The 11,848-nt window shown below is 36.8% G+C and overlaps 1 protein-coding gene across 1 annotated transcript in view; it reads right to left on the bottom strand.

Annotated features, from left to right (window-relative positions):
* Positions 1-715: 715 nt before the first annotated feature.
* Positions 716-11,848, bottom strand: part of LOC101853863 (ras-related protein Rab-2) — a 17,657-nt gene continuing 6,524 nt past the window's right edge. Inside the window, exons 4-8 of the mRNA XM_005101904.2 lie at positions 10,855-10,937; positions 10,086-10,178; positions 7,904-8,015; positions 6,955-7,023; positions 716-5,118 (exon numbers count right to left, since the gene is read on the bottom strand). Coding sequence (XP_005101961.1) covers positions 5,023-5,118; positions 6,955-7,023; positions 7,904-8,015; positions 10,086-10,178; positions 10,855-10,937 — 453 coding nt within the window. The 3' untranslated portion in view covers positions 716-5,022. The remainder of the gene's footprint in view (positions 5,119-6,954; positions 7,024-7,903; positions 8,016-10,085; positions 10,179-10,854; positions 10,938-11,848) is intronic.

Genomic DNA, 11,848 nt, shown 5'->3' with positions numbered 1-11,848 from the left:
TTCCTTCAACAACAGATGAGGAGTATCCTAAGAATTCAGTGACAGGATAGAATCAGAAATGAAGAGCTGTGGGAAAGGACAGGACAAATGGATATAAAAGTATAAAAATAAGATTAAGAAAGTGGCGATGGACGGGACTCACCCTCAGAAAACCCAGAAAAAACATCGCAAGACAGTCACTGCAGTGGAACCCAGAGGCAGCACGAGGCAGGTGTGGTTTTTAAGTTTTAGTAGAGGTTTTACGGCACTTGTAACTGCACAAGGTCATATGAGCGCCAGAAGATTAGAGGTGTTATAAGAGAGTCTGAGAGTAACAAACAAAAAAGAAGAGGAGATAAGGACGATAGATGTTCGATAGGAAAGAAGAAGCAAACCACACCAGAGCACCCGCCAACCACCCAGGTGTGGGCCACGTGAAACATGGAGGAGATGTGTGGAAAGGGACATGAGAGAGATGAAGTTCATTTGGAACGAGCTCGGAAGGACGACCCAGGACAGAGATAAATAGGAGCTTGTATTTGGCCTATACCCTGCCAGGGGTGAAATGCATGTACGATGACGATGACTTGGCAATGGGTCTACTTTGTGTAAAGAGAAGCACATCAACAAAATAATAGGATTTATAATTTTTAAAAGTAAGACAGACAGTCCGAACAAAATAAGGGGAATACATTGGGAATGCATGTACTTTTGAAATGAAAAACTGACCAAGGGCTGACATTTGACCAAGTTTAGTTTATTTCACAAGTATGTCATGACATGAGGCTCATTCACTCAACATAAAAGGATGAATCTGAAGTCAGAAAGAGGCAAAGTACCTGCTACATTTGCAGACAATGCCAAGTCACTGTTCAGAAAAATGAAATTTAAAAAAAAAAGAAATGACATGCATATAACATGTAGTATGTGAAGCGCACTTAGCCAAAGAGAAAATGTTTATAAAGAGTAGGCATGGACTTAATTTTCTTTATGTTTCCTGAACATATAAGAAGGTAGGTTTATATGATGATTCAAAAAGTTTTAGCAAAGCTTGAAGAATTCAGAACTGACACTTAATTCTCCCAAACCATTGGTCTTCTGTCCACAGAGCAAGTTCCACATACCGCAGAATTGCCACTCAAGATCAAATTCCACAGCAACTCTTACATGGATTCAAACCACTGCACTATTATAATTGACGAATTTTTAACGCACCATACCAGTAATATGAAGGTTAAAAAATGATAGTAAATTAGCTGTAAACCTTGAGATGCCATTCCGTTTCTTGCCATATAATTACTAATTTTTCATCAATTAAACATTGGTGGTCCGTGAAGCAAGTTTGTTTGCAAAAATTACGACAGTAAGAAAACCAGGGAAGATGATGCTGGTGTCATTCAGTTTTTGTAAAGATTTATTGTTGACAATACAGAATACAATATTTCCTTCATAGCACATTTTACATCACGTTCACAGATAAGCTCATAGGGGAAGTTTTCAATCATTTCTTGTAAATATCAAGGGGTACTTTCTTGATCATAAAGTAAAGAAAAGATCACTTTCATTCTCTTCAAAGGAAACTTTTCACTTCTTTGATAAAATTGATTATTCTTTTACAGATTGTATTACCTTACTTATATTATCAATTTAGAGTCGATGGAAAACAGACAGCTAATTGGATGTGAACTTTTTCCCTCCAATTTTCTAAAACATGTACCATTTTGCACTTCCACAGAGGCTGAAAGAATTCAGGGCCCACCCATGCAAATTGCTGAAAAAATTATGGAGAGTTAGTGCTAAAGTAATGCTCTAGTTGGGAACATGAAACCATTCCAAATTTAAAAAACTGCATTTTTTTTAAAAATCAGGATATGTATGCCAATAATGTGCATTCTCGATGACAAGTCATTCTTTTGGGAGACATTTTGAGAGCATAAGCACATAATGCACTACAAGCATAAGGATTTCTGTCGATCTAAAATCAATGCAAATAAAATTACAAGAAAGCATTTAACTAGGTGAGAAAATTAGTCAAATGTTAGGCCAAATGTAAGAAAATTTAAGAAAAAAACCCTTTAAAATGTAAAAATGAGGAGCAGAAAAAAAGAACTCCAGTACAGTACAGCTGAAAATATTGTCTTAAACTTCAAGACACAGTGAATCACATGATGTCTCTTCTACTTCCAAATATAGCAATTTGAAAATTTCAAAAAAATGTTGGTGACTATTTTTATGGCAACCATTATGCTGATCCCTGTGAAATTTTGTAAATCACCCATCCTCATCAGGTCCAGTACCCACACCACCCAAGAACAAAATGTGGGTCCACAAATAAAGAAAATGACAGTAAACAAATTAAAATTATTAACAAATGTCAAGAACTGCGGTAGTTAAATATGCAAAACCATATGACTGTTACTGAGTGAGCAGCATGCATGCAATTATGGCATTAATTTTAGATACCGTTGAGCATATTATTTGAGGCTACTGAATTATGAGAAATATTTCTTTGTTTTGAATAGAGAAGGGAAAATGACATCGGTCATTAAAAAGCACAAACAATATCTTCCACACATGACACAATTCTAAATATTTGACAAACAAACACATTGGGCCTTTCCCTAAAAAGACTAGAGAAAAACTTTGGTTTCCGAAGAACAGCACTGGGCATTTTCCAGTTCCTTCCTTTTTTTTTACTTCATAGTAACAGTCTTTTTAAGATTAATCTTTTTAACATTAAGAAAGTACGGTAACTTTTATAAAAGAAGTACTAACACTCCCTTTCTATCACTGTTTTGAGCTATAGCAAAGTGCCAAAACTAAAGAGCACATCAAGGATTTGAGAAAATACAAATTATGCAAATTGACATTATCATTATTGTTTCTTTCATCTTCACAAAAGACAAATTTTATATATGAAAAAATCTTTGGCTCATGCCAAACCAAATGTGATCCTATAGTGACAACTAACCTGGTGGAACCTTCAAATTTAAGACAAACAACAGGCAATACTCAATGTACTAGGAGACTCCTTTAAACTGCCAGCGTTAGTTACAAAGATCGTCAAATGGCCCTAAAGACAATAACACAGACACATGTACAGTTTAGATGATTCTCATATCCAGGGTAGAACTTGTGCCAAAACAACCTCTCAAGACAGCAAAACTATGAGAAAAGTACACAACAGTAAACAGGCAGATGCTACACACAGAAAATATTGCACTTTGGTTCTGTTACCTGGGTGTGTAGTCTCACTCTGACGCTTCCCCTCTCAGTCTCACCCACTCACACTTATCTTCTCACGAAACCAATTAGCTGGTTCATTACATGAACAATTTCACATACATACGTACACAAAGAAGTGCACAATACCACTACACATATCACACAAAATGAGAGAGAAAAAAAAAACCCATGCAACTCCCAAACACCAGGAAGAGCCCCTTTTATCATCAAAGCAATATAATCAAGCTGTATCAGTTCTTTGCAACTTTCTGAGTACACTAATCAAAAGAAAAAAAAAAGGATAGGAAAAAAAATAATTATACAAACAACATATATATTATACTCATGGGATACAAACAAATCTATGGCAGCTAAAAATACATTGCTGCCACACATACATTCACAGTACATGGAATCACAGACAACAAATGGAACCAGATCAAAAAGATTTTCATTACATACAAAAAAAAGCAAAGTAATAGATAATAGACATGGAAATAAATATACTGCATGCTGCAACATGTTAAAATTTTCCTAAGAAACTTTTTACAAAAACTATAAACTAAAAAAAACTAATTTTCAGAGTCTGGGTGATAACAGTGGTATGCACAAAGCAAAGTGAGAAATGGAGCTAATCACCTGATAAGGTATATCATTCCCATACCTGAGACGTCTAATGTGGCCACAAGCAGTAGTGTGATGCCAGGTTACACTTCGAGATTCAAAGAAAAGCTTTTGGCCACACTGACTAATAGCTAGATAGGACCAGGATTCTCCTACAAATGACCTAAAGCTGAGCAATTAGGATACTAATACTTTTTTAAAAACCCATAAAACTCACTTCAACAACCCTACCGTTTCTTCACCATATCCTTTTTTAAGGAAAGCTTGGTGTGTCCATGATCAGTTTATTTCTCTGTATATATTAATATATGCAAGGCAGCATAAGTTGAGTCTTCAAGTCTCTGCCCCCAAACTCATTTTTAAACCCCAGTGAACAAAGACAAATTAGTCACTATGACTGAGCGGCCACCAAGAACTCAGAGGCCAGGAATGTTTCATGCTGTATACATATCAAGACTCATAATGAAGCCCCCAAAACCATTTTATGACAAATATTCAGTCCAACATGAAATAAATGTACCATCATCTGTACAAGGAGCACTCCACTGAAACCCAACGATACCTAAAATTCACACTCTTAGAAGAAGAAATGAAATGCGTGTGGGCACATTCAGAGAACCATTCTCAAAAGGTTAGCAGAGCTGGAGAGCCTTTTTTCCTCCATTTGTGGCAAACAACACAGAAGGAGAATTTACTTTTACAGAGATATTAAGGGACAGGCAGGTTTGCACAGCGATTTAAAAGGGAATGAGTCAACTGTATGTTGTCTATGACGTGCAAGAAATTTCCAGAATAAGTATAAAGAGGGGTTAAAAATGGGTTAACAAACTTTATCAGTTCCCTGTGCAGGCCTCGAGTCCCATTATCTTTTTCACTTAAAATTAATAGAAAAACACCTAGTATTGACAGCACTCAAGTCATCAAGCATAAAAATTTACCGATTCAAAATTTAAGTCGCTGCAACTGTTTTCAACAGACCTTTTTGAGAATGGTTCATAAATATAAATAACATAGCCTTTCAATTACTTCTGTGTAAAGATCATGCCCATAAATTTTGTGGTGAAAATACATTGAGGAGTTCAGGAAAAAAAAATTACAGGTGTTCCTAATAAAGTATAGCCAGCATGTTCCAAGGTCAGGCCGTAAGGAAGTGAGATATCTTCACATCGTCATCATCACCTGACTTTTGACTACTCAGCAGCAACCGCCACCTTGGTTTCCACCACTTCCACCTGCAGGCATGTTCTGATTTGCAGGTGAATGCTGAGGTCCAATCTTGATACCATTTGCCTGAAGAAAAACAAGTAACAGAAAAGCTAGTTCAATCTAACTGCAGTAACAAGAATCAGCCAATAATGCACAATATTTCCATATGGAAATGTCTCCATATAGTTGGAATCCAAGGGGGAAAAGATCATCTTTTTAGTTTTAGTAAAAGTTTTACGGCACTTGCAACACAATAAGGTCATATAAATGCAGAAGATTAGAAGTGTTACAAGGGAGAAACAAACACAAAAAAGGAGGGGAGATAAAGACGATAGATGTTTGATAGGAAAGAAGAAGCAAACCACACCAGAGCACCCACCAACCACCCACAAAGATATTCTTACTTCGGAAATTCACGGCTGTCATTTTGGGTAGATGAATAAAAAATAATATGAAAGTTTGAGAAAACAAAAGAGCATCAACACAATAATGCAAAAACAAAAGTCTTTCATAGAGGGGAAAGGAATGAAATCAGGACTCACCAGTCACATCTTCCAATTGTTCATTATTTGTGAAAAAGATTTGAAGGAGTCGGCTTCCAAATGAGCTGGGCCTTATCTCCGTCTACATCTTTTATTTTCAAACCATCTTCAAGACTTTGCTCAAAAATGTATTGTGGTTAAATTTAGGGATTTAATTTCTAACCCTTTGAGCCCATTACACAAGAAGAACTTTTGTTCCTTCCTACATTGAAGCAGTAACACTGGTATACCACTACTTGTCGGCATCCCTGCCCATCCAGAAAAAAAAATATGTACCTCATAATCATTGACCTAAGGCCCCGCGTCCACTGCGCTTTTTCGTCACTTGCAGGCCAAGCTCACATGCAAATGAGCTTGTTTTTGTCAGTCACTGACTGCCTTTGCCTGACTACGCGATTTTCCTGCATGCACGCTTTTTCGTCAGTCGTGTAGGGGACTAAGAAAGCCTCGATTCGACTCATTTTGGAAGGAAATTTGCATCTTTAAGTACATTTTTGCTTCTTCATTGTACTTTACATGATAAATAAAGTTGTATCTCATTATAATATATTGTAGAATAGCAGATCTGAGCTGAAAAACAGCAAAAAAAATGAAATTAAAGCACTTGACCTAGATCTAGATCATTATTTCGTTCTCAGGAGAGCTAAAAATAGGCCATGTTACTGTTAGACCTAGCTAAGGACGTGTCTAGATCTAGATTGATCAACGTTCTCTAATGTTTAGTGCTTCCAATTTTCTGCCAACTTTTAGTTTTCTCCTGACATCTGCCGGTCCACTAGATCTGGGCCTAGATTCTAGATCTATATCTCGATATATTGTGTCGCTTTGCCTTTCCTGAAACAGTGCCGTATATGAAGCTTAATTTACCCTTCGCTGATGAAAGTTCTGATGGCTGAGTGAACAGCGTGTCCACGGTTGAAGGCAAACAGTATTTTTTTAGCGTGGGTTCGAATCCCAGTCCCAGCTTTTTTTTTGCTTTTTTTTAACCTTCTCATCGTCCCAACTTACCAACAATGTTTCCCATAATTATAATTTGTTGCTTTTTAGTTTTTTAAAGTGGTAAATAAATAAATAAATCGCCTGTGCTGTCTGTTGTTCTCGAAATCATAACGCACTGGGCTAAAAATAGATTTAGCTGTCTTATTCCGTCTTGGCTGGTCTGACGTCAGTGGACGCGGATTTTTTTGAGTCACTTCTACACCCTGCAAAAACTTCGTACATTAGCTTGGCCTGGAGGTGATCTTATTTTGATGGACGCGTAGGCTAAAGCAACAAGCTTCATTCAAATAGACAAAGGCCATTTCCAGCTAATATTTTAACAAATCCAGACTCAAAGAGAGAATGGTCAGGTAAACGATATAACTAGATATTAATTTACCTCATTATTGATGTCAAACACACCATCTTGTATCTTTTGGTAGATTTCCTTCGCAGTGTTGATAAATGCCTGAAAATGAAGATACAGAAGAGTAATTATGCAAGGGACTTTTGGGTCAATTCAAACTTAAGCTGATGACCTTGAGTAAGATTTCAATCATTAGTTGACAATAATATTTGAAAAGGCCTGGGGAAAAGATGAATATGTTGGTGGAGTCAGTTTTGAAAGATTTAAAAGTACATGGTTGGGGGTTTCCAGGTCACTTTCGAGTTTTGCACAATTCATAGACTTTGACATGAAAAATTATATATCTTTATGTGACAAAAGTTTGAACACTGGCATGAGTAATCCGAATTTGCAAAGTCCAATCTCTTTCCGGAGCCTGAATTTGGGTCACCACTGAAGGTCTATATAAGGTCCGCCCGATATTCTGTCACTTACTTTCTCAAACTTTTTAAGCTCTATTTCTGGATCAATAACAATGGAACTTGGCAATCAATCAGAAAATTGAGTAAACTAATGACAGGTGATAATTAAGATTGTACACATAAATTAATCTCTATTCTTAGTGCCAGAAACACTTTCTTGTCTGGTGTTTTGTATAAATAACAAGGAGCTGGATTCTCAACTTCAACAAAGTAAGAGGTATATCCTTCATATATCACACTGCCCTAAAATTGGACAGTTCTATGTTCAGCAATTGTTAAGAAATTATAATAAACATACAAGCCAACAAAGAAAGGCTCTTGTGAAAAATCATTTTTTTTCTTTGGCATTGCTATCCAAATTAAAACAGAAACAACCTTGTTAATAATGCTGTTTAATCAAAAAGCTCACTCATAAGCCAGTTGACACATCCCCTTACCAAATGTACCTGCTAGCATGGCCCAAAAACTAGCTATCTAACCAATCTCATGATAAAACAGAAAAGAATAAATAAAGAGCTCACCTCTTCTACATTTGCAGCAGTTTTAGCTGACGTTTCCATGAAAATCAATCCATGTTCACGGGCAAATGCTTCACCTTCTTCTTTCTTGACTTCCCTTCGGGCTTCAAGGTCACTGGTAAATAAAAAATAATTTGAAAAGGACTATTAATAATTCACAGACAATTAATGGCTATAAAAAAATCCAGAACTTTCTGGACTCCCTGGAAATTCCCATGCAGAGAATCAAAATTTAAAAATCAATCAGTCTAATATTGCATCTTGTATCAAAATGAATTTTAAACATAGTGAAATATCTTCTATCAATTGATTTTTATACATTGAGTGCAATATCTTCTATCAAGGCTTGGTTTTGGTAATGTTTTATCATGCTCGCAACTGAATAAGGTCATATGAGCACACAAGACATATTAAGCATTTCAGTTTGGTAAGAATTAAATTTGAATTTTGTCTGGGTGGCAGCTGAAGCCTACTCTTATCAATTTTAGGACCAGCAAGGGATCTTAATCTATTTTCGTGGATCTTTCCACAGTCAGCTTGAAGACTGTTAAATTCTCGACTCATTTCTTTGTCTGTGATTTTTTTTCAAATTCCCCAAACCCCCAAGGCCTGGCAGTTACCCTGTACATACGTTAGATAATTTCAAAGCAACAACTGAATTAACTCACTTGCTACTGGGCTCTTTCACCAGTCACAAGCGTTGAAGACTGGCGTTTTTGGGAGTATTTCAATAAATCACCACAACTCTCAAAATTTCCCTATTGTAATTATTTTTTTGGCACAGTAAAGTTACATTCAAGCTTAATCTAGTACAAAAAACTAAAGTTGTTTAAGTCTAATACTTTAATTTGTATGATTTTTTAAAAATTGGCATGAATTTGATTTTCCGAAAAATTTCCAGAGACGTGACAGGTAGAATGAAATTCACAACAACAACAAAAATGAAAGTTCAAAGTGTTCTGATTTGATTTGTATGCATGTGTGAGAGTTTGGTGAAAATATAAAAGCTGGTTTGTGCGTTGATTCAGACCCATACACTGAATTACATGAGACAGATGTACGGCACGATGTTGTGATTTCGTTGCGCGAACAACAACACCAGTACTAGTGCTAGATCTAGCCCTAAAACTACGACTCGGGCCGTGTTCGGGTACATATCCTGGATCCCAACTATCAGACACATCATATTCTGAGACACTAGAACTAGTAAAACGTACAGAAGTATCGAAAACGGCGAAATTATGTGATTCTTGTTCATGCGACTTCTTCGACCGTTACTACGACGCGATTGTCGGATTATTATCAGCTGTATAGAAAAAAACAAAGCGCGAGTTCCGGCCAATTCAACCCCAGTTGGGGTCACTGTCCTTCACCTTCAATAACTTAAAAACTACGGGCCCCAGAGATACGAAACAAAGTCTAAGTAGCTTGACCAAACAAGGGTACGAGGCGGGTCTCGCGATCCGTGCATGATTTGTAGAGCGAAAAAAAAATTCCAAAGTTGGTCACGCAGGGCTTGTGGGAGCCGTCGTGAGCGTCGCGGCAGGGGTCACGCAACTGTTGTGTGAACCGTCTGAAGTGAGTTAATCGAAGCCTATCGTCAGAAGATGGAATTCACCTTTTCTTCCATTAAGTGCAAAAGAATGTAAACACTGGGAAGCTGCTGTCAGAACAGGAAGGTGAACAATTATAATATCAGCAGAGAATGTGAACAGGAAAGGATAAGACAGAAAGTCAACACTGACAATTCAGCTAAGGTTATGACAATTCCCTTTCTTCTGAAAGGAATTCACTCTCTACAACCTAACCTGTAGTGAAAGCGCAAACAACGACAAACAGAGTGCATTTCTCAAATGCATATGAAAAGTGCACTGAACTTATCCCCACCCCCTCTCCCAAAACTTCACGATACTCTTCACTATTTCCACCTCTTTCTTCCCGCATTGCCCTTTTCACAGTCGAGGGGGGAAAAAAGTGCATCTTTTTCCAAAAAGTAAAGGACAGACCTCACAAAAGAGAGAACAGGGATAACAAAACTTTAAAAAGAAGAAGTACTCCAAAGAATAATAAGCACCTCTGCCGTCTACCACCCATAGTGACAACAAATATATGAACTAAATTTATGAAACAAATGAGCACTAAAAATTAGATCCGCGATTAACAATGCCCTTATCATGATCCTTACCTCTTGTTCCCTATGAGCATAATCACCATGTTGGAATTGGAATGCTGCCTAGCATCCTCTAACCATGTGGTCAAGTGGTTGAATGTGTCGCGCCTAGAAGAAAGGATAGCTTGTGTGTCAAAATCAGCAGAAAAAGCCTTATCTCCAGCAAAATCATTTTCAAAACAGAACAACATAAAACTAGACATTTTTACAACAGGTTCTTCCCTTTTATGGATATTCACTAATGAGTGTCTTTGGTCACCACTGACTCATACAAGACACATACTCTGCGGGTGAAGGCTCCTCATATTTCTCAAAAAGAGCTTACAAACACACACCTAAGATTATTGTTGAATGTGTGTCCATGGGTACACTGATGATAGAAAAAAATTAAACCACATCACTCAAGAAGACCACCATTGGTGCTTTATCAACACTTTTAGTAGTAAAATAACATATCAATTCTCAGCAGAGTACCAATACCATTACACACAAATACACTTGCACACTGACCCATGCACATACTGACACAAAGACCCATGCATGCAAGCAGATGCACATAAAATAGCTGAATATCCCCTGCACAAACTACTCATAAATTTAGGCTCCATCATAAATTCACAAAACCGAACTTCCATCTTCAATGATTTCTAAAGAATAGAAATCCAAACTTTCACTTGGGCATGAAATAATGTCACGAGATGCAGATGCCTGGATGACAGACAGTTTTAATTACTTGTCCCAACTGCTGCTGAATATTTATAACTGTAAACTGACAATGAATTACCTTGTGATGTCATACACAAGCAAAGCTCCAGCTGCTCCACGGTAGTATGAACGTGTAATAGAGCGGAAAGACTCTTGACCTGCCTGAAATTTAAAATTTCATGTCAGTACCTTTCGCTTCTGAACAACCGATTAACAGACACACAAAAATAATATATAATATACCAATCCCTTAAGGAAGGACTGATATACAATTTTCAAAATCGTTATGCACAGACTTGGTTATCATTTAAAGGCATTTTATGTGACTTTCGGGGTATAGTACAATATTTACATTCAAACATACTTTATTTCTCGTTCAGGGAAGACTTTTATACTTTTGTTTTTATGGTTTTTTAGTACGGACAAAATATTGTCATTACAAATGTACAAAATTCATATTTTCATAAACTCAACTCTAGAACAGGTGGTTGCAACCTGTAACATGTGTTATGGCTACTGATTATAAAAAGTGAGACATCCTGGTTAATGACATATGACTCACTAAAATACAGAAATTTCTGACTGGTTGCCAAGTTTCATCATCACTGATTCAACAATAGCACTGAAAATGTTTGAGAACGTAAGTGTCAGAGATTCCTGTTCGGTCCAACAATTAATGGTAGGTAACCTAAATTCGAGCACAAGAACCAATCAAATATAATAGGCACTAGGATGAATTTCGGTAGCCCTATGCTATCACACTAGGGCTGCTCTTTACAGATGGAGTTGATAATGAAGGGGGAGAAAGTATGGAACTATCGTAAAAATACGAAAGATTGGCAGCACTGAGTATCAACAGTAGAGTTGAATTTTGTATCTCCAACCTATTCAGGGTTTGATTGTAACTTTCATGCATTTGAAGCACTAAATGCATGTAAAGGAAGATGATGGACAGAAATAAAGAAAAAAAAGAAAAAAGAAAAGTAATATCCATGGCGCCCTTTTACCTTCTGTTTTAAGTATTTAAACTATGCAGTGTGCATTGAACAATAACAATCCCAGAAACAGGTTAT

This window comes from Aplysia californica, unplaced genomic scaffold, assembly GCF_000002075.1.
Source record: "Aplysia californica isolate F4 #8 unplaced genomic scaffold, AplCal3.0 scaffold00303, whole genome shotgun sequence".
In the NCBI taxonomy this organism is placed as follows: Eukaryota; Metazoa; Mollusca; class Gastropoda; order Aplysiida; family Aplysiidae; genus Aplysia; species Aplysia californica.
The sequence above is the reverse complement of the archived record's forward strand: the minus strand, read 5'-3'. Positions and strand labels throughout refer to the sequence as shown.